General features: G+C 42.0%; 1 protein-coding gene across 6 annotated transcripts in view; it reads right to left on the reverse strand.

The window, feature by feature from the left end:
- The window catches only part of ELF1 (E74 like ETS transcription factor 1), a 95,474-nt gene that overhangs the window by 19,633 nt on the left and 48,227 nt on the right, over positions 1–27,614 (reverse strand). For 5 of the 6 annotated variants that reach the window (XM_064440789.1, XM_064440794.1, XM_064440788.1 and 2 more), the window contains 4 exons: positions 21,786–22,094; positions 11,055–11,229; positions 3,180–3,287; positions 2,399–2,563 (listed from right to left, as the gene is read on the reverse strand). In XM_064440789.1, coding sequence (XP_064296859.1) covers positions 2,399–2,563; positions 3,180–3,287; positions 11,055–11,229; positions 21,786–21,857 — 520 coding nt within the window. In that variant the 5' untranslated portion in view covers positions 21,858–22,094. Of the gene's footprint in view, positions 1–2,398; positions 2,564–3,179; positions 3,288–11,054; positions 11,230–21,785; positions 22,095–22,479; positions 22,698–27,614 lie in introns of those variants that run through there. The other variant, XM_064440792.1, reaches the window with a different exon arrangement.

The following is a 27,614-nucleotide window of genomic DNA, read 5'->3' on the forward strand; positions in this document are numbered from 1 at the left end:
AGATACTAAAGAGATACTTAGAGCTAGAGATACTTAAGATGACGGTTTTAGACTACACTGTGAGCTATCATCTCCAGGCACTCACTGATACCATCAAAAAATCAATTAACAGAGACACAAGATATGTTTCCTTTGTTTAAAAAAAGATATTTTCTGAAAGCACATTAAGCATTAGTACGCTTCCTCCTTTGGTTCAGTAGAGCATGAATTTGTTACCTTTTAGAGTACATCACTAAATTTCTTTTGAGGAGAGAACTTTACAAGGAGGAAGGATGAAAAATGTGCAAGAATTAAGCTGTATGCAGGGCTACCGTAGTTTTGTATTGCTAATTGAATTTATAATTGGTATTTCCACTTTCCTATTTTCATGGTTGTAAACCCACTTCTGGTTAGAAATTAATACTACAAATAAATGTGATATTTAGAAAGTGAGATACTTCTCCTGATTCAAGATTTTATAACACACCAGAAAGAGTTCAACATATTTTCTTGCATTCTTTTCAATGGGTTTTGTTTAAAAAAATATAATGTATGTAAAAATATAATAAACAGTATATATCTAAGATCTAATGTGCATTGTAACTTATGTGACCACCTACTGCCAGATACCTCCCATAGCAAAAACAGGACTGAAGGTATTAGTGTAGCAAATTTCCAAGTTTCTTTCTCCAACACCCCTTTGTTTTTCCTCTCTTTCTGATCTGTATTTCAGCAGCTCTGTGCTCAGACATTCACGAGTACAAACATCATGCTGAACACAGGCTTGGAGCTGAACAGATGGGTTGATACAGCTCTCCTGGTGCAGCAATAAGGACCACAAGGAAAGGAAGTGAAGTCACTCTGTCACTTCTGGAGAACATTTTCTTGGAGGAGCTCTACCTGGCAGTCCCATTCTGGCTCAGTTAGCTAGCATCACTTCAGCATCACTCAGACCAAACCATCTACCTCATGAAGTCTCAGCTTCATCAAATAACTACTAGTTAATGTAACACTAAGCTGATGCATCTTTTCTAGTACTTTTTCTATCCAATGTAACTGTCAAAAACAAACACATACATTTGCGGTGAAGCAGCTGGTTTTCTAACCTGCAGCTAGGGAGGAGGAAGGAGTGGGAGTAAGCAGAAGCACAACACAAAAAGAGGGTAAGAAAGCATCAAGCCAAAGAGGTTAAAAGTCTGGCAGACAGCAGCTCCTTGTTTTGACCCACATAGCAGCCAACATGAAAAAGAAGAAGAAAAGAAAAGAACAAAACGAAAAAGCAGTTTAAAAACCTATTATGGTTGGTTATCTCGCAGTAGTGTGCACAGCACGGTAGTTTCCCCAGCAGCAGTCTCAGGGCAGCTTCTGGTAAAGCTCTCCTCCCCAGCGGTTTCAGTTCAGCTTTCTTACAGGAATCGGAGACTTCCTGACCCACACCCGTCCCTATGAGACCTTGTGACCCACACAGTGCTCAGGAGGCTTCCCCAAGGTTTCCATAGGACAGGACGATCTCTCTCACAGATAACAACTCAAAACGTTTGGGAGTATGACAGTTGCAATAGCAGCAAAAATGCACTCTTGTTCAGCAGGAATACGGCTGGGTAGCAGGAGTCCTGATCTGGAAGGCTTTTCTTCCACAGGGGAACCTGTCCAAGTCCTAATGGACTGGTTCAGCCCTAGGATTAGCTCCAGAAACATAACTCTCATTTTCTTTTTCTTTTTTTTTTAATTCATTGCAACAGGACCCTACACCGGCCTGCACTCCATGACTCTCTTCCACTGTAGACATCAGCTTCAGGGTCCACACTGAAGCAGGTGGGAAAACAGGAGCAGAAGGTCTGACTAGCACCACAGAACTTCCTTACTCTTTAGCACAGCACCTGCTGCAATGGAACATCACTCAGTGGACACTGTATAAATGCTGTCTACTGCAAATGGGACTAACGCTTACTATAGCATGCAGCTATTTAAAAAACAAAACAAAACAAAAAACCTAAACCATTCATATTCAAGAAAAGCAAAAAAACACTCCCCATTCTCATCCCATATTCTGAACAGACCAAGTATCTTTATTTGAAGCTAAAAAGGAGCCAATTAAAGTACTTCAGCATGGCAACAAAAGCTCTATAGCTTGTACTGCAGTTCTGCTCTGAAGAAGAAACTATAAATAGGAACAAGCAGAGATCCATGTTTCCTGTGGTACAGGCCATCATTGCTACCTCTCCAAATTCATTAGTATCTAAGCACCAGTATCTGTGCTCACTCTACCCAGTAAGAAAACACCTTCTCTGTATTTCTAGCTAAGCCCACTCAGTTATTTTGACCTGACACCCTGACTGGTTCCAGACACCCATCAGGGAGGCGAGCATGCCACCCATGCTTTCTTACTCCACACCCCTGCTCTCCGGCAGCATCTTACCTTTTTTCTTCTTTGGTTGTTCAAATTCTGGAGTCTCTGGTGATTCAGCATAAGGGTCCGGGGCTTGGTGAACTTCCACCACCTCGGGGATCCCATCAAGTGTGACTGACACGTGTGTAATAGGAGCTACGATATCATCATCTTCAGTTGCACCAAACATAGTTGCTTAAGGAAAAGGGACAATAGGAGTACTTTTACACAGCCACAAGGAATTTCAAAAGCTACTTTTTACAGCAAATATTTAAACACAGAATGAAATAAAACTATGACACTTAAGGCCCTCATGGGAGAGAAGAGCAGTTCATAATGGAATATATCTCCCCACAACTTTTTACACAAGCAGAAGCAGTATGAAAATAGAACAACTTAATGCTATAACCCACTCTCCAGAAAAGCACAATTATTTGGTGATCACACATTTTTATTCATATTTAAGACAAGCTGCAGGTGTAAGTGTATGTTCTTTTTATCTTGGCAAGCTAAACAGACTCATCCTCTATCAGCCAAATAAAACACAGCGGTCTAACCAACCTTGCTTCATTCACACCTTCCCTTTGTAATTTTTTCATCCTCCCCCTATCTGTCAATGCTCAGCTCTGGCATGAAAATTACATTTTTCATTGCATACATGGATTTCTGATACCCAAACTACATATGTAAAGTCTACGCAGAAGCAAAATCATCTTACCCCTTTGACGCAACCATGCTGCACTGAATCCCTCCTCATTTCATAAATAATCAGGGCAAATACAGACGGGATTTGATTTCATAAAAAACTTACTTATTCTTTTTTCATCCAACATAGGACCAGGGGAGTCCATATTTAGAAGTGCTTCAGCAGCCTCGATTGTTTCCATTGTTTCATCTCCATTATGACAAGATGCTTCAACTAAAAGCAAGAGAAAATAACTAATTCTTAACAAGCTACAAACTGGACTTAAAGTTAACAATATATTTATTCCTATTTTATTTCTAGGAAAAAAAAAGTGTTAACCATGGTCTTCTACTGGATGAGTAGTAACAGGTTATCTGGGGAGAAAATGCATACTGCAGTCACGCCATTTATTTAATACACTACATTTTTCAGAATGTATGGATTAAAAAAACAAACCAACCCTTTGTTTCTGCCTCCTCTTTCTAACTCCTCCCTTTGCTGATCAAGCACATGCAGTAAAACACAACACCCATGAACACTTAGAAACATTACTATCATACACAACATTCCAGACAGTATCCTTTAAAAAAAATATTGCTGATTTCTTCTTATGCTGGTCCAAAGGAAGTGAATTCCATAATCAAGAGATGCTCACCAAAAATATCCTGTCATTTAGCTGGAGGACAGACAAGAAAATATTCTGCAACTTCTGTTTGAGGGCATATGATCTGAAGGTGTAACTGAATCCTAAACCATTCAAATCTGTGGGGATTATACATGGGGCTAACAGCACAGGTTCCAGGAACACTTTGGCAAGCAAACATAAAACACAAAAAGCAATACAGAGTGCTGACAAATTTTTCAAAAGTTTTGACTATTAGACAAACCCTCATCAGTCTCATGAGGGTCGTCATTAGCCAAATCCAAAGCTATTGAGCATTAATTAATAATTAAGGTCATGTGAAGCTATACACCAAAAAAAATCCGATGAAGTATCATTTCCTTCCCAATACCTAGAGCAGATTTGCAAAATAACAGTAATTCAGAAATTGCTCTTTGCTGGATGGAAACGCATGGGCCAGGTTTCCTTATCCTTTGCCACAAATTCAAAGCCACATTGCTAAATTTGTTTGCATCTACCAAAGCAGTAGAGAGGTCTGCGTTAGTATTCCCCTCCCTAGGACACCAATGAACCTCTGTTACTTTCTCAGTCTAGTAATGAGTCAGCTTCACGCCCTCTCTCCCTGTTTAGCTTTAAGGAATTTTGGGTGGAGCAGTCACAAAAAGGAAAAAAAAAGGAGACAGACTGACAGAGCAAGCAAAAATACACTGGAAAACACCACACAATGACCGTGGAACATTTCTTCTACACATAAAAGCAAAAGGTTTATGCCAGTGGAATTTCCATACTTAAAAAAACCAAAACCAAACCAAAACACGGTAACAACAAAGCTCCTAGCTCACTAGCACTAAACAATCACATAATTAAAAATCAACCAATAAAAAGAACCCCAAACAGTTTCACCCCAAATGCTTACAGCTTCAGCAATCGTATCATTAGGAGAGGGCACAGATAAATGTGGACATTCAAGCATCAGCCCTACCTCCTCCATCCAGATGTGATTTACAGGCAGCACATGGAGCTCAGAAGACTCCTTACCTTTTGGGTTTCTTCTTGACCTTAGCCCTACCATGCCCCAAGTGTTGGCTCACACCTACATACATTGAAGCAGAGACTGGTGTTGAGAACCCCTAACCTGCACAGTAACTCACTCTTTTGCCTACAGGATGCCCTCCACCCCATGTCTTGCATATTCAGCCAGTTCAGGACCTGTACTTTCTGGCTGACATCTCCAAACAAGCTTAAAAAATAGAAAACACAGAGCTGGGGGGGGTGAAAAGCATGAAAAGAGACAAGGGGAGGTAGTGAGTATGGTCTATGGTCCTGGCCTGGGAACCTATAAAGCAAGATGGGGCAGCAAACCGCTGACAGTTTTGTTGTGCAGCTTGCAGATTCGGGAGCTCAGCCACAGAGCATCTCAGCCCCAAGAGCCAAAGACCATGCCTAGGGAATGCCCGGCCAGCTGAGGAGGAGACTGAAGCAAGCGCAGCCCATGCAGTCTACAGGCATGCCCATGCTTGGCCCGGCAGTGCTGACTTAAAAACTTAGAACCAGAAGTGACCATCTGGATGGGTACTTTCCATACAATCTACCAGCATAACGAAGATCACAGTAAGGATGTCACTCTAAATACAGGCACACAGCACTGCCAGCACAGCTGTCAGCAGTTCTGACATTGTCTGAATGGATGGGAATGTAACCCGCCACAACCCAGCTCAGCCAAAGCCATTGAGCAGGGCTGGTTTAGTCTGCCACATAAAATTTAAAAGCCAGCAGTGGTACCCCCTGGTACTCAGTGCTGTGGGTGGGGAGGAAGGAGCAGCCGCTGTTTGCTCTTTCCCTGGCAAGAGCTGTACGAGGAGCAAACCCTCCCACTTGCTTTCAGGTGCTGAGGTGACAAAGCAGAGTCAATTCTTCACTCTGAATAATGGCAGGCGAGGCAGAGGTTGCCAGCTTTACATCACTGTTACACCATGTGGTTAAAAAGCAACCATCCATATCCAAGACCAGTGAAAAGAACTTTTAACCACCATATAAATAACATAAACATAGAAATTAATATAATTTGAGGCTCACAAAAAACATAAGGAGCTCCAGCTATCTGTCTATCCACAGACACAGAATGGCAAAAATAAGTTTCTTAACCATATTAATGCCTTTTCTAACACTGTTCAAGTCTCTTCTTAGATGATGACTTCACAAGGTGGTTTGAGCCAAATTAGTATTTCCCTGTTACTGAGAAAACAAGGGCTGTGGTTCTTCCTCCCATCTCTGCCCTGGTTCATTATCCAGACTCCTGTCACTTAACACAAGCCAGGCCCCATGATTTTTGACCATGCAGTGAGACAATTTAGCTTTATAATGGCTCAGAAGAAGTTTTTGCATTTTGCTGGGTTAGCAAGTTGAATTACAAGAACTGAAGAGCTAACACAAACAGGGTGTGGGGTACTGCACACAGATGGAGCACCACCTCTCTGTTCTACTACCAGCAAGATGCTAATTCACATCATTCAACTGGAGACAATGCTCAGGGATAACCAACTCAACTACCAAAGGCAATTTGGAGTCTGATATTTTCGTTTTTCTCTTAATGTTGCAGAAAGGTATTCCGACCACTGGCAGTTACGGTACAGTCACAAATTTAAGAAGAACTGGGATGAAATAGCTTATTTGTTATGCTTTGGCAAAGCCAGAGCTCAAAGAATGGTGGCGGCAGTCATCACTTCTGAGAAGCATCAGATTTCAAATGTTATGTTAAATAGGTAGAAACTCTAAAAACAAAAAAAGAGGAAAAGGGTGGGGGGGAGAGATAAAAAAAGAGGGAACAAAAAAAAAAGGAAAAAAGAAGGAAGAAAAAAGGAAACGGGGGGGAGGAAAAAAGGAAGAAGGGGGGGAAGAGGGGGAAGGAGAGAAAACCACACCCAAAAGTAACTTAATTTTTTTTTCCCCAAGGTACTCTACAAGTGCTTGTTTATCTGAGCAAGCCACAAATGCAAGCCTCTGTATCTGCCCGCCAGTTACAGCCCAGTTACTCTGAATCCAGGTTCACTATGAATCAGCGCCTGCCCTTAGTTCCAGGCCTCCCCAAACACAGCTTTTCTGCTCTTCTCACCCGATGGAGAAAGAAACTATGCCTCATGTGGAAGCTCCCCACGTCAGTCCAAAGTCCTGCTTTCCCTACTCCTCCCTAGTGTCTTTTCTGAAACCTTTACACTTCTTTCAGTGATCCTGTCCCACTCCTGGTGCTTGCCCAGTTGGCTGGTAGCTCTGGAGAGTGGACAACGCGAGTCCTTGTCCAGGCCAAGGTAAGGGCTGTGCTGTCACAGCTGTGTTTAAATTCTGTGCTAGTTTTAATACAGACAAAAGCAGGGACCACAGAGCCTCAAAATAACATTGAAAGAAATCTAAAGTTGCTAGAGTAGAAAAACATCTATTAAACATGGTCAGAACTCCCTTTTGCAGAATAGCTGGCTGTTAAATTTAAGCGATTGATTTTTAGTATTAGCTCAGAGCTGGTTGTTAACTGACACTGGGAAACTGAGTTTAAGAGCACAGGTATTTCAGGAGACCTACACATCACCCTTCATTTTATTTTAAGCAAGTTTTAAAAATTTCTAAGGAAAATAATCTCATTGGGAAGCCATATGAAAAAACCCTCACTGTTTTTAACCAGATGCTAGGTACAGCAGTGAATTGCTTTACAAAATAACTGAATCTATACCTGTTATCTGGGTGGTTTTTGGAGGATTTTTTTTTAAACAATTGGCATCTCATCAACTCAAAATCCTCACGAATTAACACTATGAAGTTCAATTTGCACCTAACTGCTCCTTTGAACTTCTCTGTAGCATCATAAATAACCACCGAAGACACTGGGTTTGTGTGGGACTGCAGCATCTATCATCTCTTTACCTTCATTCTCCTGCTGACCAGCTTGGCTTGTGCCAGGAATGCTAGAGCTTCACCAAATGTACAAGCTAAATGCTACCAAACTTCAAAATGCTGTAAAATAACTTCTGAACTGGCTATTAAGCACCATTATCAATCTGGGAAAACACACACTTCCATGCTCCCACTTGAGACTAGACACAAGGCATCTAAGGGCAAATTTTCTGTCCTTCCTCCCTCATCCCCATAGACCGTCTCAGTGCAGCTGCTCCCCTGATCCCATCAAACCAATGCCAGAATAGGAGAATCGCAAAATGGTAGAGTTTGATTAACTGTTATTTTTCTAAATTAAACTGGCCAGCCATGACAAAGTTTAAATAAAAAGAAAAGAAAAATTTAAAAAAAGGAAAAGTTTTCAGGAACTTGCACAATCCAATTAGTTCCTCCTTCCTATGCAACTTATAACCATAATTAATCACATTAAGAAGGTAAATAGAATCATAGAACCGTTAAGGTTGGAAAAGACCCTTAAGATCATCGAGTCCAACTGCTAACCTATCACTGGCAAAACAGCCTATTTACCAAATAGGTAAATGAAGTGTAGCAAATTATAGCATCTGACAAGTTGACCTAGACTTTATTCTGCACAAAACATTATCCCCTGTATCTTTCAGAGAAAAAAAAAAAAAAAAAACCAATGCAATATTCCCTTTCGAGATAAAAGTTCATTCAAAGCCAAATGGTCAAACTTATTTTCTTTATCACCCATTACTACATGATGGTTAATCATTTAAAGTCCCATAATACTGGCAACAAACTGACAATATAAATTGCCATTACAGTTTTTCCAGGAAAAGGTACTTTTAAAAAAGAGGGCGATAAGACAGGTCTGCCTATTCATAATAAAAAATATTAAAGTGTGACCATTAATGTAACTAAAAAGCAGGTCACTAGACATCTTTCAGCAGGGTTTGAGGTGAAACAGATGCTGTTCTTAGTTTTCTGGAGGTTATGATTTATACTACAGGTAAGTAAGCACCGATGTGCGATAGCTGTGGTTTTGAAGGGCTGAAGCTACGCCTGGTAGATGGAAAAAACATACCAGCATCCATCGTTCTTCAGATAGATCCCTAAAAACTAATTGCTTCAGTTTCAGAAGACCTACTGCTCATTTCTGTTAGCTTAGGAGAAGAGAGAAGCTTAACGCAGTCATAAAACAGTACCAAAAAACTACTAACATTAAAAAAAAGAAAAAAAAACCCACAAACCGACAAATCCTGCATATTAAGCAGCCATTTCTCTGTAATTAATGTTTAGTCACAAATGATGCCGGTTTCAGTTTTGTTTTACTGTGAACTTCAGTCTTATGAATATTTTAATGTGGAATTAGTACAGTCTTTTAATGTCCGATCCTTTCTCAAAGGCATAACGTGGAAATGACTGAAAAGACTAGTAGAAACTTCACAGAGCAAAACAGCGCATTTCACTGTTGAGACCAAACATACCCCGTGAAAAAAAATCAAGATGGGAACTTCAAAGAAGGGATGGGGGAAAAAAAGCAGCTAAAAAACAGAGTAGGTGGGAAATTTCAGTTACAATTAGCCCCATTTCAGAGGCAGCCTGCGGCAAGCCGTGCTTAAACCGGATCTCTTCCATGGCAGCCTTGCAGTTCAAGTGGGCAGCTGTGGCCACAGCCATTGCTTGCCTGCAGCGGGAGGGAGGTGATGGGGGCTCCTTCCCCAGTGTCCTCTCACCTCCTGTGGGGTGCCTTCCCCTGGACCCTCAAATTCTGCCCCACTTGCGTCACGCGGGATGGCTCCCTGCCATACACTGGGGGCTGAGCTGCCAAGGCTGCCCGCCTTGCATCCTGGGCAGGAGCTTTCAGCAGCGGTGCTGGTTCCTGCCCAGCCATCCAACACTGCAAAACCAGACACTTTCCTTCCCAAGGAAACCCGCAGCACGCACAGTAGCTAACAGGACGGGGAGTGTGAAACAGATAATTAGTTAATGTCTCCTTCGCAACAATAACCGCTGCAAGTGGCAGCTCCAGTTTTCTAAGGACTTTTCCTTTAAAGAAAACTAGATTGCTTTAACTACAATGGATGATGGGAACAATACTGTACTTGTCTGCCTCCAAGTATCCCAGAAACCCTTGGACACCATCAGTTACAAGGACTACATATTTTCAGTCTCTGGCAGCAATTTGCAAACCCTTCTCATGTGACCAGCAACAAAAAAAAAAAGTTAACAAGAGCATTCACGAAAGTGGAGTTTCACAATTACTCATGCGAGTAAAAATTCACACACAGTATATTACAGTGAATATAGATTCTTAAAAATGATCTGCTATGAAAAATTCACACAGCCGCATTAAGTGGTGTTTAAGTAACACACTGAGGAAATGCCAGTTACAGTGTGAATAATTAATATGAATAGCAAGTGAATAGTTGGCAAGAGGTCTCAACTTGAAATAATGTTTAAGTATGTAAGACCTTCCTGAAGAACCAGCTAACTTATTTGTACGGTCACAGTCTGTTCACACATAATTCACTACTAAGAAAAAAAAAGGAGCCATATTTATCAGATAAAATCATTTACTCAGAACAGCTCGTGTCAATTTACTCTGTGAACTGTTCCACATGGCAACTGTTTTTGAGTTTTTGTTTTGCTTTTGGTGGTAAAAGATGGTATCAGAGTATGGCTTTGGAAATAATGTCAAAAGCATGATTGAAACCAGCAAGCTGTCTCCAGCCCTGGAGACAGTCCAGGTGTGGAGCCTAATGGCTGAAAGAAGACACAGAAACAGATCTTCACTCTGCAAAGTATCTACCCCACCTTTCAGACTTGTTCTGCAAAAATTCTTCACATGCACGCATTCAGCAAGGGGCTGCTTTTTAAAAAAAAAAAGTGACAGATCTTCAAGTTTTCCTCTTGAGAGCTGTTTTCTCTTTGGGGCTACCTCTTCTAACAGCATTTACACAGAACATCTGTATTTTAGGTGTTAATCATTATTAGAGATCCAAAATGAACTCTATGCTAAGTGTACTTACACCAGTAAGTCATGGTAACGTGCACATTTTATGGCTAACTATACCCTCAGGAAGCTAAAAGCAGTACATCTACTCAAGCTGTGTATTCCTGCTTTTTGGTATTTACGTTTACTTCAGTACTTATCAACCATTAAATAAGAGCAAACAAATCCTACGAAGAGCAGGGACAAATCTTGTTCGTACTCAGAGCAGGACTCTCTCTTAATCACTGTTGATGGATGAAACTCTTCACCATTATCAGCTGTGCAGCTGGGATTGCAAGCCACCTGCTAATGGTATTAATGCCATTTTCTCTGTCTCATACAGAATTAACAGCATTCAATACTACCATAATTTTGTTTCCTGGTTTGTTTGGGGTTTTTTTGTCATTAAGCTTTTTCCACCATTAGCCACAGCCATCCTGGTGCACAAACATGGCATAGAAATGTTTTTACTGCCAACCTGTGAGGGTGATATCATCATCTTCTATGATTTGCTCTTCTGCAACGTCCAGAGAGCTCTCAGTGATCATGTCACTAGGTTCATCCACACAGCTTAAGCCGGAGTAGTTGTGTAGGAGGTCTGCACTAGGAACATGCTCCACGATGACAGCCGGGAAAATAGATGGATCACCAAGCTGGGAGGTGGAAAAAAGAAAATTAGAATAATGGTAGTTAGACTACATCCAATCTAACCACTTACTGATTAATACTTCAAGAGACCTATACCACATCACTTGAATATTAGACCGTCAGGAGGGAGTACCAAAGAACAAGATGATATTTAGCACATAAAACCAAGCAGCAGCAGTGTCCCACTATAGGCCAGCAGGTGAGTATCACTGTAGTATCTAATATATTGACTTTATTCCAGTAGGTAATACCAGACTCCCATGACACTGTTTTGCAGCATAAAAGCTGACAATACAGAGGAGTGGCACAGCACAGTAAATGCTAAACTTTGCTGGCAATAATACTGGGCAAGCAACTTGCTGCAAGCACCTCAATCATTTGCTCTTCCCGTCAGGCTGGGAGTGGAGGAGTGCTCTGGCTGTCAGGACTAGACGAAGCCTTCACAGGCACCAAGATTCCTATGAGACACTAGTTCAAGATCACTATTTTAGGGGATACTCGCTACAAGAGCAAGGGCTGTAACAGGGAGTGCTTGATATACACAGAATCACATATATTCCGCAATACTTTCCCTCTCTAATTCTTATGGCTTTAGTCACTTGACAGTATTGCCCCCCGCCGCTTTCCTTCCTAAGTCTGCTTTCAGACATCATCCTTCTGTCCCAATAGTTATTTTGCATCAGACACAGAAGAAAAGGGGCAGCTGGGAAAACAGAAATCAAGACAACCAGTAATAACTTGAAGATGCACACTCTCTGAAAAGGCAACCCTTCAACAGGAAGAGGTTTTCAGAAAATACCATTTACTACAGACACAGTATTCTCCAAAGTGAGTCTTTTAAAATGTCATATGTGCAAAGAAAGTCAGAGCCAATGATAGCAGAGCAGGCTCAAAGAAAGTCTAGTGTAACTCTAAGGCTCTTTCACTATGAAAATAAATCACATTATGAACGCAGCAAGCTTGAAAACAAGAAAACAAACCAAAAAGTTGCTAAAACATGTGTCTGAGAAAACCAGTATATGTACATTTGGTCTCACCCTCCACAGAAAAGCAGAGATATGCACGGATCAAGTAGGTTTTTTATTTAACCACACCAGAAAAAAAAACAACCATATGATTATGAGCATGCTTAGAGGTTGCTCATGTCTCACAATCTTGCCACTAAGCACACCACCACCAACGGAAAATGGTATCAGAGTTAGTAGCTCAATGCAGGCAACAGCTACAGGAGTAAGCCTCTCCTAGGGAAGAGTCTGGAACGTAAGTACTGAAAGTAGAAAGTGTAATTGGGAGTTTTAAAATGCAGTAATTACTACTTTAAAATGTTCTGTAAAACATGTTTCAGCAACAACTGTGGTAACAGGCAATCAGGAAAAAAGGAAGAACTAAGAAAAACACCTAGTATTTCTGTGGGTTTCTATCATGGACAGTCTGCTAAACAACAACAAAAAACTATTAAAAAATCAAAAGAAAAAAAACCACACATAACCTACCTACTCTGTCAAACATAAGCTTCAAAATAGAATAACATGGTACAAGATCAATAAAAATGAACAAAGGCCAGACTAGTTAAAGCTGTCTCATGGGATCATGTTGCCAGATGATGGGCGTCTATCAAGTCAAGCAATGGAACAGCTTCTAACCCACACCTTTGTGGCCACCTTGCTCCGAGGCTGCATCTTGCTTGGGCTGAGAAACTGGGAACCAGTGGTGGCCAAGAGGTCCCTGCTCTTCCCCAGAACGCATCATGTTCACATTGCACATCCTGTTTACTGACCCTAACGTGCCAGATCCTATTTGTTTACAGGCAGGCGTAAACAAATAGATTTGGTTAAATCAAAGCCCAATCAGTAAAAACATAAAGCATGATAAAAAAGTGAAGAAAAATAAAATACCATGTGCATTAAAAAAGGTTTTAACAATGTGCTCCAGAAACTAGAAGGAAGATGGTCTGTTGCAGCCTCATTACAAAGATAAAATTCATGCTACAAAAATAGTTTAAGCACCCCAATTTCAGTAATATGCCGCAGTATATTACTTTTGGGATGAAGTTACATATATTGTATGCCCATATATATAAATGCATTAAAAATAAATAAATAAACAAAGGATTATATATGACATTCCACTCAGGCTCCTATCACCTGCAAGCATTATAAATACCTCTTCAATATTTTCCTGAGCAGATAAAAACTATGGATTTCAGGTAGAGAAGATGCAGGTAAGACAATTTCAGTCTTCTCATCCTGCTTTAGCTCATGGACACTAGGGGTGAAGTTCATCTCACCTAACTCCAGACAGCTGTGGTGCAAATGCTTGGACTTGAGCTAGGAACCTCAGGTTTCATTCAGAGCTAACAGAGAGAAATGGGTATTTCTAGGGCACAATTTCCCTGTCCACTTTTAGGCTCCTGTGCTATAATAGGAGGAATTGTGCCCTAAAACCACCTATTTCTCTCTGTTGACTGTAAAAAGGTGGAGGTGTTGGGGTGTCTATTTCTGATGTAGGCATCAGCCTCCTACACGCTCATTGGCAAATGGCCAGCTGCCTCCTCGCCACATCTTCGAAGGGAGGCGCTCCTTCCTCCCTGCTTCTGCCATTGCACCAGCTTGATAGCTGCAGCGTCTACAGCAACATACCAACTTGCTTGTGCTTAGGATAAGCCTCATGTTAGCTTCTTCCAGATAAAAAAAGTACTCTGACTCAGCACCGTCCCTCTCTAATGACTGACATTCACGTCACTGACTTGGCCTCCAAGAAGCAAAACCACTACCAGCACTGCTGTTATTCTTTAGGTGGGGACAAGTAACGAAAAACTGTTTCAGAAAAATAAATGAGACACAGATAAAAGCAACCGATAGTCACATATTTTCAGCTCAGTTTCTCAAAGCCCTATTGATATTGATCTAGCCTTGTATGTCAGAGAGTGTTTTGACTGTCTAGAACCCAACGACGGTAATGATAAGCTTGAGTGCTTATGGGTAAGGATCAGGGGGAAGGCCAATAAGGCAGACATCCTGGTGGAAGTCTGTTATAGACCACCCAACCAGGATGAGGAGATAGATGAAGTACTCCAGAATTAGTTGGCTGAAGTCTCACAATCTCTAGCCCTGGTTCTCGTGGGAGACTTCCAACTTACCAGATATCTGCTGGAAATACAACACAGCAGAGAGAAAGCAGTCTTGGAGGTTCCTGGAGTGTGTGGGAGAAACTTACTTGGAGAAGTAAGGAAGAGGGTCAGCAAAACTGCTACCCTGAACTTCAGAAGGGCAGACTTTGGACTGTTAAGGACTCTGGTTAACAGAGTCCCTTGTGAGGCAGTCCTGAAGGGCAAAGGAGTCCAGGAAGGCTGGATGTTACTAAAGAAGGAAGTCTCAAAGGCACAGGAGCAGGCCGTCCATGTGTGCCACAAGTCGAGCAGGCAGGGGAGAAGACCGGCTTGGCTGAATAGTGAGTTTTGACTGGACCTCAAGAAAAAGAGAGCTTACCACCTTTGGAAGAAGGGGCAGGTGACTCAGGAGGACTACAAGGATGTTGTGAGGTTATGCAGGGAAAAGATTACGAAGGCGAAGGCCCAGCTGGAACTTAAACTGGCTGCCAGTGTTAAAGATAACAAAAAATGTTTTTATAAATACAGCAGTGACAAAAGGAGGGCCAGGGAGAATCTCCTTTGTTGGATGCGGAAGGTAACCTTGCCACAAAAGATGTGGAGAAGGCTGAGGTACTTAATGCTTTCTTTGCCTCAGTCTTTAATACTCAGACTGGTCATCCTCAGGGTTGTCAGGCCCTGTGCTGGGAGATGGAGATAGCATACAGAATGAAGTCCCAGTTGTTGATGAGGTTGCAGTCACTGACCTGCTCCTTCACCTGGACGTTCACAAGTCCATGAGGCCAGATGGGATACACCCAAGGATACTGAGGGAGCTGGCAGAGGAGCTCACCAAGCCACTGTCCATCATTTATCAGCAGTCATGGTCAACCAGGGAGGTCCCAGATGACTGGAAACTAGTGAATGTGACACCCCTCTACAAGAAGGGTCGGAAGGAGGATCCAGGGAACTACAGGCCTGTCAGCCTGACCTCGATGCCGGGAAAGGTCATGGAGCAGATCATCTTGAATACCATTATGCAACACATGCGGGACACCCAGGGATCGGGCTCAGCCAGCATGGGTTCATGAAAGGCAGGTCCTGCCTCACTAACCTGGTCTCCTTCTATGGGTGACCCACTTAGTGGATGAGGGGAAGGCAGTGGACGTTGTCTGCTTGGACTTTAGTAAGGTCTTTGACACTGTCTCCCATAGCATTCTCCTGGAGAAGCTGGCTGCTCACGGCTTGGACAAGGGCACTCTGCGCTGGCTGGATGGCCGAGCCCAGAGAGCGGTGGTGAATGGAGTCAAATCCAGTTGGTGGCCGGTCAGGAGCCGTGTTCTCCAGGGCTCAGTGTTGGGGCTGGTCCTGTTCAATACCTTCACTGATGATCTGGATGAGGGGATTGAGTGCACCCTCAGTAAGCTTGCAGATGACACCAAGCTGGGTGGAAGTGTCGATCTGCTGGAGGGCAGGAAGGCCCTACAGAGGGACCTGGACAGGCTGGATTGTTGGGCCGGAGCCAACGGTATGAGATTCAACAAGGCCAAGTGCTGGGTCACAACCCCAGGCACCGCTACAGGCTTGGGGAGGAGTGGCTGGAAAGCTGCCTGGAGGAAAAGCACCTGGGTGTGCTGGCTGACAGCTGCCTGAACATGAGCCGGCAGCGTGCTCAGGCAGCCAAGAAGGCCAATGGCATCCTGGCTTGTATCAGGAATAGCGCGGCCAGCAGGAGCAGGGAGGTGATCGTGCCCCTGTACTCGGCACTGGTGAGGCCGCACCTTGAGTACTGTGTGCAGTTTTGGGCCCCTCACTACAAGAAGGACATTGAGTTGCTGAAGCGCGTCCAGAGAAGGGCAATGAAGTTGGTGAAGGGTCTAGAGAACAAGTCTTATGAGGACTCTCTGAGGGAGCTGGGGTTGTTTAGCCTGGAGAAGAGAAGGCTGAGGGGAGACCTTATTGCTTTCTACAACTACCTGAAAGGAGGTTGTAGTGAGACAGGGGTCGGTCTCTTCTCCCTAGTAAGAAGCGATAGGATGAGAGGAAATGGCCTCAAGCTGTGCCAGGGGAAGTTTAGGTTGGATATTAGGAAAAAATTATTCACCGAAAGGGTTGTCAAACATTGGAACAGGCTGCCCAGGGAGGTGGTTGAGTCTCCATCCCTGAAGGTATTTAAAAGAAGGGTAGACGTGGTGCTTGAGGATATGGTTTAGTGGTGGACTTGGCAGTGATAGGTTAGCGGTTGGACTCGATGATCTTAAGGGTCTTTTCCAACCTTAACAATTCTGTGATTCTATGATATTTCACCCTACTCATCACTCTGCTGTGAAACGTAATTACAGAAGTCCAAACTTCCATGTGTTACTGAAACACGCTGCACCGCTGACCAAATTGTTTCCCATGGTACTGCCATGCATTTCAGCAGCAGTTGGTTCAATCTGTGTGATCAGATGTGATCGGCTCTGCAAGGTTAACCTGTATTTTGACCATGTCTAGAAACAACCATCATACACATACCCCGACACAGGCACTGTGACTTTCTACAGGCACAGGAACCTCCATGGCAGGGGAATACCTCGCCACTTGAACTCAGCACCAGACTGTCCGAGGAGCTTGTTGACACACTATGCTTCTCAAATACGAGAGACAAACAGAAAAGCATTCACTCATTGTAAGACACTTTAAATGTGGTTTTCTTTTAATTAATAATAGTTTTGAACTGGAAGAGTCAGAGTAAATATCACTTCTTGTGGCCTTTATTTTAAAACCATAGTTACACCTGCTTCTAACTCCTACCTTACAGAGGTACAACATATGGATTTTCTTTCTTGCCATGGTTGTGAACAGGAAAGGCTGGAACGAATATATAATCTGCTTTCAGAGAGAAAAACATCCATGCAACTGCAAGCAAACCTAATTTGAAATGTATTTTTGTGGAAACCGTCATCACTTTTTTGTATGATACTTGCAAGTGGTTACAATTTCATTAACAAGCATTTAATTCAGCTTTAAAAGCAACTACTCTTGTATGCTGATGCATATATGACTGTTGAGAGGTAGAATCTCACCTGAGTCCTTCTATAATGTTCTTAGTTTCATTGAAAGTGCCTGAATCCCCATTAAGAGCCAAGCTAAAGCTTCCTGTTGCTCTGTTGTTATAAGACACAAGAATAACTTCGAACTAATTCAGAACTGCAGAAGAGGCCGTCTTTAATATGGCTCCCTTTGATGTGTAATGAGAATTACACAGGAGGAAAACATTCAGTTAAGGACTCAATAGTCATGATTCAATGAAGACAAAATGAATTATCCCTCTAATAGCAAGATCACAAAATAATCTATTTCTAATACAAAGGTGGTTCTACATGCACTAACAGAAAGGAAGAGTGCGAAGTATCCCAAAACTAAAAATAAAGTCTGAAATTAAAGTGCAATGATTTTTCAAGAAATCAATACCTAAATCAATTCATCTTTCTCATGCAAAATGTTGTTAAAATGGGACACCCTAGCTCCACCAAAGCTTTGGCTTGGCTTCAACTCATCTCCCATGTCTGCTGGACACAAAGGAATTGAGCTACTGCTGAACTCTTCCCATGTCTTAGACACCAAGTTCCTCGCTGCAGTTCATCTACAAGCCAGTCTTGTAGACCAACCTTTAACAATCTGGAGGAGTGCAAAGCTTCAGACAGATGATGAAGTCCATGGAAGATCCCATGAGCAGGTCATGCTCCATGACGCCCTGAAAACTGAATCCTGCCCTCCTTCCTGCTCTCAAACTTCTCTTAGGTGTTTGACATGCTGACAAGGTGTTTCTTTTTTTTTTTTCCTCTGAGAATTTTCTTATCAGCTATCACCAATTGACAGAGTATCAAAATACCACCTTAATTGTGGAAATGGAAAGTAAGGAAGGGGATTTCTTCTGCTCTGGAGGTACTGTCTTCTCCCACAAGTCCTTTAAGGAAGAAAACTTGTCCCAGGAATATGGTGACTAGCTTCTAACTGGTGTGGAATAAATTTTGTGCAAGTGAGTGATGGGTGGGAAGAAAGGCATAAAATAGGAGCAGAGAAAAGCTACAGGGAGGGGGGAAGGGAAAGAAACCTTGGGGAAAAAAACGTGGCTTTTTAACAGAGCAACAGAATTCAGACTTGCAATACAGTTGGCTATCTATTAAAAAAAAAAAACAACACAAAACAAACCAACAACTAAATAAAACTAGGCAAAGTGATCTTGGTGACTAGAAAATGGGCTTCGGTTTTCTCTTTGCTGAAGGTTCCTGTGCCAACAGCAGAGGCAGCCTCTTGACCTTAAAGGCGTTCCCATGGCCAAGATCTGAGAAATTACCAAGTTTCACAGAGGGATGCTGGAAGCAGGTAAATGTCACTTGCTTTCCTGGGGAGACAACCTCATCATGGATCTCCTTAAAGTCTTCACAAAACAGCAAGTGGATAAGGGGGGCACTTTCTGCAGGAGCTGGAAATGGCCAAAAAATGTAGACCTTGGCCTTGACCAGGTGACTTAATGTTTCAGAAAGCCCATGGTAACATCAGGGAACATGAAAGAGCAAACCAAGGCATGAGAAGATGGTGCAGAAGTCACAGCCCAACCTAAGGGCTTGGACCCAAGAAGAGAAGAGGGAAACATCCCTCAGAGGTGCAGAAGGTGTCTTCAGGCACAGGTTACTACACATGTTAGAGCCACTTGAGAGAGCACCTGTTGGCACAGAGCAGTCATGCTGGGGACCATGCTAGCAATTTAATGACTGCAATGATTCAGTGTGTCCCTGGCACCTTTTAAGACTTCCTAGTAGGGATCCAGCCTCTGTGGCTGCTTTTATTCAGCTTTTTAAATTAAGAATGTCCTGATCAAATATCACATTAACTGTAAGTTAACAAAGGACGAAATGAAAAGACATAGAGAGTAGAAGCTGCAGACATGAAGAAAAGCAGTTTTAGGCAGTGGGACTGACTCAGCCACAGCCTGTAGGAGCTTGTGCCTAGTTTTGTGTGAGGAGAAAAAAAAAAAAAAGAGCAAACCCTCTATTTAACCAGGATCTCTGACAGGTAGCAGCAACCAAACAGGTTATCAATAGCATTAGTGCAAGCCACTCGTTCCCTTCTCAAAATTACAAGGTTATTTTCATCCCATTTCGTCCTCACTATACATGCATAATGTGATAAATGAACCCTCCAAGAAAAAAAAAAATTCATTATTTTCTAAACTGGAAAGGATAAAGCTGATAAGCGAGAGCCCTTCCCGTTCACACGGGGCCATGTGATCAAGTCCCTCCCCTTGGCATCTGCCACTGGCTTGAATGCTTACATTTGCAAAAGGACTGTTCATAATTTACTGTTGTTTAACCAAGTCTTAAAAAAAACAAAACAAAAGCCATGAATTATGACTTCCCTGAAATCCTGAGTGTAGCTGCCATCTAGACCCCAAACCTCTCCCCACAGCTGTTCCATGTCTTGACAGCTCTTCACACAACAGGGCTCCAAGCAAAGCTTTGACAAGAAGAAAAGTATGAGAGTTCTTGCAATGCCAGCTTTTGGCATCAGTGCAAAAATAATTATCTGAAGATCAGTTAAATGACACCTGTGTATAAATATGTCACTTTTTTGTATACTAATGAAGCTCAAAAAATTACTCTGACCAACACAGACCACTTCCAGAGCTAAAACTTTTGCAAAGTACAGAAATTGTGTCATCCATCCCTAAATACAACTAATCTGTCCAGAACTTTAAAACTTCAGGAGCAGCAACAGCAATAGCTCCTATGCTGTAAGAAGCAGATCAACCAGGTATAAGCAACAAGCAATTGTTTTGGATTAATGTTGTACTATATATAAATCCTTGCCTGAGCTAAATCTTGCTGCAGCTTCCTAGATCTTTCCCTATGCAGGACTCCTTTTCTACAACTGAGTATTTAAGATCTACCTCCATGCAGCCAACTAGCTGTCTACCTGCCTCTGTTATATGAACTAAGGTAACCAGTGATTTAAGAGGAGCTTGCATGCGACCGTTTGCAGTGATGGGCCTTCTGCTATGCACTCTTTCTCCGGCCTTTCACATCTTTGATTTCAACCCCCTGCAGGGTATGCTGCAGGTCGCCTTCTTTCCTTAGGCTTCATCTGGAGTAGGATTTATTTGGGTTATGAGATAAATGCCAAGGTTGAGTTTGTTCTGGAGCTGCAGAAAGCTCTGTTTAGGGAGTTTTTACTGCACTGTTGAACAATCTTTAGTATTTTCTGTTTTTCAGGCGAGCATCTGAAGAAATTGCAAGAGGCAGAATGCATAGTTAAAGTGAACGAAACCACTTCTGCTTGCACAACCCCTTCCAGAAACCCCACTGAAGTAGCCCTCCCCATCTCAATTCTCCCCTCTCCCACTGGTTTGTAAAGTAAAGCCAGCAACGAACAACAAACAGAGGTAATAAATAAGGCTCATTTTCGACTATGTTTGTGCAATTCCCATATCTAAATCCCCAGGCTACCACAAGCTCTGGAAAAATACAGGGAAGGAAGTTACATTACTAGTTCCACCCAAAACCGAGTTAGCATTTTAGACAGACAACACTCAGTTCATTGAAATGATCGCATGACTCTGACAGCAGAAACAGGCCACTGACCCAGCCAGATATTAGGCCATTCAGAAAACCCAGAGACAAGATTATAAAGCCAAAAGTACTTTTGAAAGAGAGGAGGCTAAATGCTTTTCACAATCACAAGAGGAGGAACAGTTTGTCATGGCACTTCTCAGCCTTTTAAGAACTGTCTTCCACAGTACCCAGACACCTAATTTCTTGTTAATAAATGCAAAATCCTACTATTTACCACCACCTATAGAGGACCTGCCTGATTTTTACAATAGGAGTCCTTCACTGACACCTCAGGACTCACAGGATGTGGTTCAGATCATTAACACCTAACTGAGAGCTTCCTCAGACAGAAAGAGACATATTTTTCCTGCAGTGTGAAAGAAACCAATTTAAATAACTTCAAAAATTATTTCTGAATAGCCGGCATAAAGTTACACAATTTAGAAACCAATCTGTTAAAAGCAGCGAGCAGGTAACTACTGCTTCTAGTCGTCTGTGGTGTGACTGTTACTTCTATTCAGAATTTTATTCTAGCACACAAGGAAAGTTAAAACTACTGTCAAACACCAGAATTTGGGGAATTCCACATCACAAATGGATGGATTCTACTAGCACAAATCAGTGACAGAGGAAAAACATTTTCGGAGAAGGATGTCTCTGCAATGCTGCAGAAGTTATAACATTTCAACCAATTTCTGTTCTGCCTGTGCAAGTTACAGGAAACAACAGGAAGCTTTTGAAACAGCACAAAGATCTGCTGCAACAATAATGACCTCAATGTTTGCTTTTTTGTGTTTTACACCACACTTTTCCTCCTGTTTTCATAATATTCCTAGCACCAGCTTGTACGAATATGGTTTCTTACACCGTCTCATACCTGCTGCTCATCCTCCATGACGTTGCTGGCAAATTCAAATACAAGCTCATTCTGCTGTACAACTGCTGCCATAATAACGCATTCCCAGGTCTCAGCTCCACATACAAAGAAAAATGTTCTCAAATGCGAAAGAACAGAGCGCGTCACTGAGGTCCAGCTAGGCAGAAAGGCAGGATCACAAACGAATCAAGTATCAGCGTTCGTATTTCTCAGATCATCGGTGTTCCCAGGTTCTTCTCTTCTCAAAAGGAAACAAACCAAGAGAAATCCTTTCCTGAGTTGTTCTTCCCACCTCGATAGCCTTTATCACTGTGGAGGAGAAAAAAATAAAAAAGTTATAATTAAGAAATTATTGCTTTAGGTACGTGAAACAATAGCAGCACAATAAAGCTTGCTCTGAACTAGTAACTCTTCTATCTAACTCCAAGGAAGTCAGACACCTTTGTATCTTCAGAGGTACTACTTCTGATTAATACATGCACTTTTTCATTCCCTTAAAAATAAAACTGTTTCAGGAAGCAAGACATCAGTTTTAAAGTGTTTCATATTAAAAGCATGAGACTACGAAAAGTTACAGAAGTTAGCAAAAAAAAAATCCATCTTTTCATTTGATTCATATATGCAGTTTTCACATTCATTAGTAACTCTCAACTTTAAGGTAAATTCAAAGTAAAAATACAAAACCCAGACTGACCTACTGAGCTGTAGGGTATCTCAAGATTACCACCTTTCTTCTTCACACGCAGTTCAAATTTAGCAAAGTTGTTATTTTGCAAGTAAAATGCTCTAGATCTTGATTCCCACAGCACCAAAGAGATGAAAGCAGTAAATAAATTCTTTGTACAGTCCAGAGAGTCCCCAAGTTCCTACACGAAGCAGATCTTCAGCTTCTTGTTAAAAACGCACTGTAAATGTATCCTTATCTCTACCACAGGCTCACAAGCAGCCGGAAGGAAACAGCACTGACCACGTCATGGCAAATTAGAACAGGCAAGAAAACTGCTCAGTACAATAGCAAAGAAAAAAAAAATAGCCCAAACTACGGAATGTAAACAGCTTCACTGGAGGGATGCGTGCTTACAGCTCCCATGTTTTCATTTACTCATCAGTGCCGAAGGCAAACACCGTCAACATGAGCTTACAAAGAGGTGTACTGCACCACTTCTGGGGAAAAAGTCGAGCACAAAACCATCTTTTTATACAACCTCAGTGATCAATACAGTAATAAAAAAAAGCCCTACCACTATCAAAAGCATAACAGAAACAGGTGTCTAAAATCAGGAACCTAAGGGAAAATGTTGGTGCTTAGGAATTTAAATTTGTATGTTTTTAAGGAAGTAAAATGTGTGGTGCCTAGTGTTTTGATCAAAATTCTTTCATTAAGTGCTGCTGTGACAGAAGAATAAGGGGGAGAGGTCTAACACATACCCATCCAGACTGAGACCCCCAGGAAAGCCTCTGGGCAACTTCAGCACCACTGGTGAGGATTAACAACTGCCTTGTACAGAAGGTTTAGCTTTACCTTGTTTTTGCAGTAGGCTGAAACTCAGAAAAATGAAGGGCATCTTCCTCTCCCCAATGCCAAGCAATTTAATTAGGGAGGATCATGTCACAGGCTCATACTCCCTCACTCTAGGAAACTTAACAGCTGTTTTTCCCATATAGATTGTGGTATTCTCAAATTCCTAAGTAGTGATGGTAGAGCATTCTAGCATTTAAGTCACTAGATCCTACCCTTCTAAGAAATCAGGAAACCCAAGATTATGCAAACAGGAGAACCTCCCCAACTTCCAAGGAGTGTTTTAATTAGCTGGTAAAGGGTTCGTAAGAGTAGCCACAACCCTAACTAGAGAACATTTGCATTAATGAGAGCTACATGCATGAACAGAGAAGGATGTGCTTTGGGAACCATGACTGTTCAACCTCAGTCCTTGCCATTTTGCAGGATGACTAGTATAGCTAATAAGGCTTTCTCTGTACTTCAGCAGGGCTATAGCACTGAAAGCATTACATGCAACCATGTAATTCTGGGTAATTTCCCTAAATGTAATTATTTGGCTTCACCTTTTATAAGATAAGAATGCCATTAAGACGTTATGCACACATGCCAGCGTAGTGGGACTAAAACCAACTCACCCCATCCCAGACTCCTACCATCCTGTATGCCGGCCTGAAAATAAAGTACATAGCCATATAATATATAGTTTATTATTTCCTACAGACAGTGACTGAAATGGGTCAATCTATGTCAACAGGGGCATACCAGCTCTTTCGTAAGAGAGGAAAGGTATGGAAATTTATTTAAGTACAACTTCTATTTTGGTTACTGCCTATAAATAAATTTTAACTCTCCGATAAGATGAAATAATATTTTAAGTCACTCCCTCTAATCAGTGAAGACTAACTTCACCCTGGAGGATCATCAGGCAAATACAAGAACCTGCTGAGGTTCTAAATGGAGACTGATTTTAAAATGGGAGTTAAGCTACTTGTTCAGGGAGAACCAGAGCTGGAATACAGCAAGAGCCTATAATCATCTCCGTTACTCTAATTGAAGCCACACATGTGAACAAAGAGTACAAGCTCTTAAGGTCCAGTAACTTTCAAAGGTCAGTAACAATTAACAGTGTCAATGTAAAATCAGGATAAATGAAGCGTTGAAGAGACAGGCTACCTAGTAAGCTCATGAAGTATAAGGAAATCTGGAGGAAACTGGATGTATAGCCACCGTAAGACAGACTTCAGAAGTTCCCTGTGTGCATTGGGAACTGGCATATTCTTCCATTAGTGCCAGGTCACTCATTCTTCTGTAAAGTATTAATATTTTACAGTAGATACAACAATACCAAGATGCACACTAAATGCATAATATCCAAAAGCTGTGGCAGCAAATTTACTAGAAGCCATAAAGAAATCTTTTCGTACTTGTTATTTTTAAAAAACCCAACAAAACCGTCAATGCAAAACTAATCATGATTTAACATCATTCAAGAGACTGCAGCAGCATAACCCAATTGATCCCCAAGGGATCCACACAAACACTACTTAGAAGAGTCACACTTCATGGTAACATGAAGTTCCTAATCATCTGATACCGTTGCAGGAACAGACATTCAAAAACTGTTTTATTAATTTTGCACCACGGTGACGCAGTGATGTAAGACTATTAGCACACCACTCCTTCCCCCCTACATCCCCCTCCCCAAAACCACCAAGGAATCTATAAAAAGTCAAATGATACCTTCTTCTTACAAGAAAAGGAACATCTAACCACAACATTATGACCGAAGTCAAAGACAAGTGAATGAACAGGCTTTAGTGAGCTTTTCTATCTAACCTGATAAAGGTTAGGCACTCAGACTATTATTATTTACAGGAAATTTTTCATTGCTTCTTTAGCAGTAGGCAGTAATAGCAAGTGATCTATTGGGCAATAGCAGCATGACAAAATAATGCAAAAGTACTTTCCTTTAACCCATACCACTTTCTCTGGCGTATAGAAAACAAGAGGAGCTTTTCACAGAAACCAGCACAATTCTAAACCAGCTATATTTTCCTCCACATCTATTTTTATAAACTGTGCTTTCATTATTCCAAGTATCACAGGATCCTGCTGTCTATAGGCTAACACAAACATGACTATTGTTTTTGCTATGTAATGCCACTTATCTCCCTGCCTGATTTTATGTACATCTGTGAGAAGAAAATAAGTTATTTGCAAACAGTATAAAACGCGTAAATTGTATTCACATGCACAGTAAGCTTGACTACATACAAATAGTCCTAGGAGACAGGGAACCCAGTATGTATTACCGTAAAATCTACATCAATTTTTCAGAACTACAGAATAAGTAAGGTTTTGCTTTCATTTTTACTAATTGTTGCAGAAACATATTATAAAAAGCAATATTAAGACACAGCAATATAAATAAACATCTTAATTTTGCTTAATCCTTGAAACTGACCACACAAATACATTATATGTCAATACTTCGGGAAATTCCCCTCCTCTACTGATTTCAACTAGAAATAACCTCCTCAAGAAGCTGTCAAAAAGCACATTCAGCCAATTTAACCCTTAGTACACTGCTACTCTGGTATGCCAGAAGATACATTGTAGGACTCCCAGATAGACATCACAACCTTTTTCCCCACCACTCTTCACCATATATAGCCTGCACTTAACCCTAGCCCTATTTCACCAGTTCAACAAAGCTGGTAGGAAACACCTCCAGAACCACGTTTTTGGTCCTAAAGGTGAAGTTGCAATACTGCAACTAGGCTCCACTGGGAAGTAACAAATCCACAATTCCTCCTTCAACTCCTGACAATACGAGCTGGCATAGCCCATACTGCCTTAGCATTTATGCACTGTAATGCAGAACACTGAAATAACACAGTGGCACCACACTGGAGCAGCGTGTGCCAGCTCAGCTATAAACCTGGAAGGCTCAAGTCTTGGTAGTGAGAGCACCCCAGCTGAGCTGAAAGATGCCTCCAGTCCCATTTAGAGTTACTAAAGATGACTGTAATCATCTTGCACTGCCTTTTTTGTGAAATTAGTTAGGATCACTCATACATTTAAAATTAAGGACCAGCTTAGCTGCTTTAAGATTCAAATGCAGATCTGAATCCTGAGTTAATGCTGAAACAGCTCAACTCATTTAGCATGGGCACAAATGACTTGCGATTGAAATTTCCCACTGATTTTCTAAGACAACCTGCAGCATTAGCGTTAGCCTTGAAGCAACAAAGTTGTGACTTAACAGAAATGCAAAGCTGAACCCCCTTCTCAACACCATCTTGGATGCAGGAGGAAGAGGGCAGTGAATCAGAGGAAAGGAAAGAATGAAGACATCACCTGGAAATTTTGGACTGAAGGACTGAAAACCATCAGGGTGAGGACTGAAAAAGGGGTGAGGTCAGGCAAACACATGGATGGTAACTTCATCATTTCACTCAAGTTTCTCGCTCCTCTCTACCAGTGGAGGTTAAGGATGGCTCAAGCCAGAGCCAGTCCACCCTCTGCAGAGTTGCATCTTTTTAAGATACTGTACAAGTAATGCATTGTCTGTTTCTCTTAAGAGGGGGGAAAAGCTGAATGCTATCACAGTTCTCGTAACGCAGGAATCCCAAACCCATTATGATCTTCATGTATGGTTGACACTAAGCATAAACACTAACAAATATAGTCTCCTGCAGCATTTTTTCACAGGTTGATTATTCCTACTCAGTAATATTAAGAAATCACAGAATCACGGAATGGTAGGGTTTGGAAGGGGCCTCTGGAGATCATCTTGTCCAACCACCCTGATTGAGCAGCGACACCCAGAGCAGGGGGCACAGGAGCGCATCCAGGCAGGGTTTGAATGTCTCCAGGGAAGGAGACTCCACAACCTCCCTGGGCAGCCTGTGCCACTGCTCTGGCACCCTCACAGGAAAGAGGTTTATTCTCATATTCAGATGGAACTTCCTGTGTTCCAACTTGTGCCCATTGCCCCTTGGCCTGTCCTTGGGCACCACTGAAAAGAGTCTGGCCCCACCGCCCTGACACCCACCCTTTAGATCTTTATAGGTATTGATGAAATCCCCCCTCAGTCTTCTCTCTCTTCTCCAGGCTGAACAAACCCAGGTCTCTCAGCCTTTCCTCATAAGGGAGATGCTCCAGTCCCCTCATCATCTTTGTAGCTCTCCACTGGACTCTCTCCAGTAGTTCCCTGTCTTTCTTGAACTGGGGAGCCCAGAACTGGATGCAGTACTCCAGATGTGGCCTCATTAGGGCACAGTAGAGGGAGAGGATAACCTCCCTCGACCTGCTGGCCACACTCC

The sequence above is a fragment of the Phalacrocorax carbo genome, chromosome 1 (assembly GCF_963921805.1).
Source record: "Phalacrocorax carbo chromosome 1, bPhaCar2.1, whole genome shotgun sequence".
Taxonomy (NCBI): domain Eukaryota; kingdom Metazoa; phylum Chordata; class Aves; order Suliformes; family Phalacrocoracidae; genus Phalacrocorax; species Phalacrocorax carbo.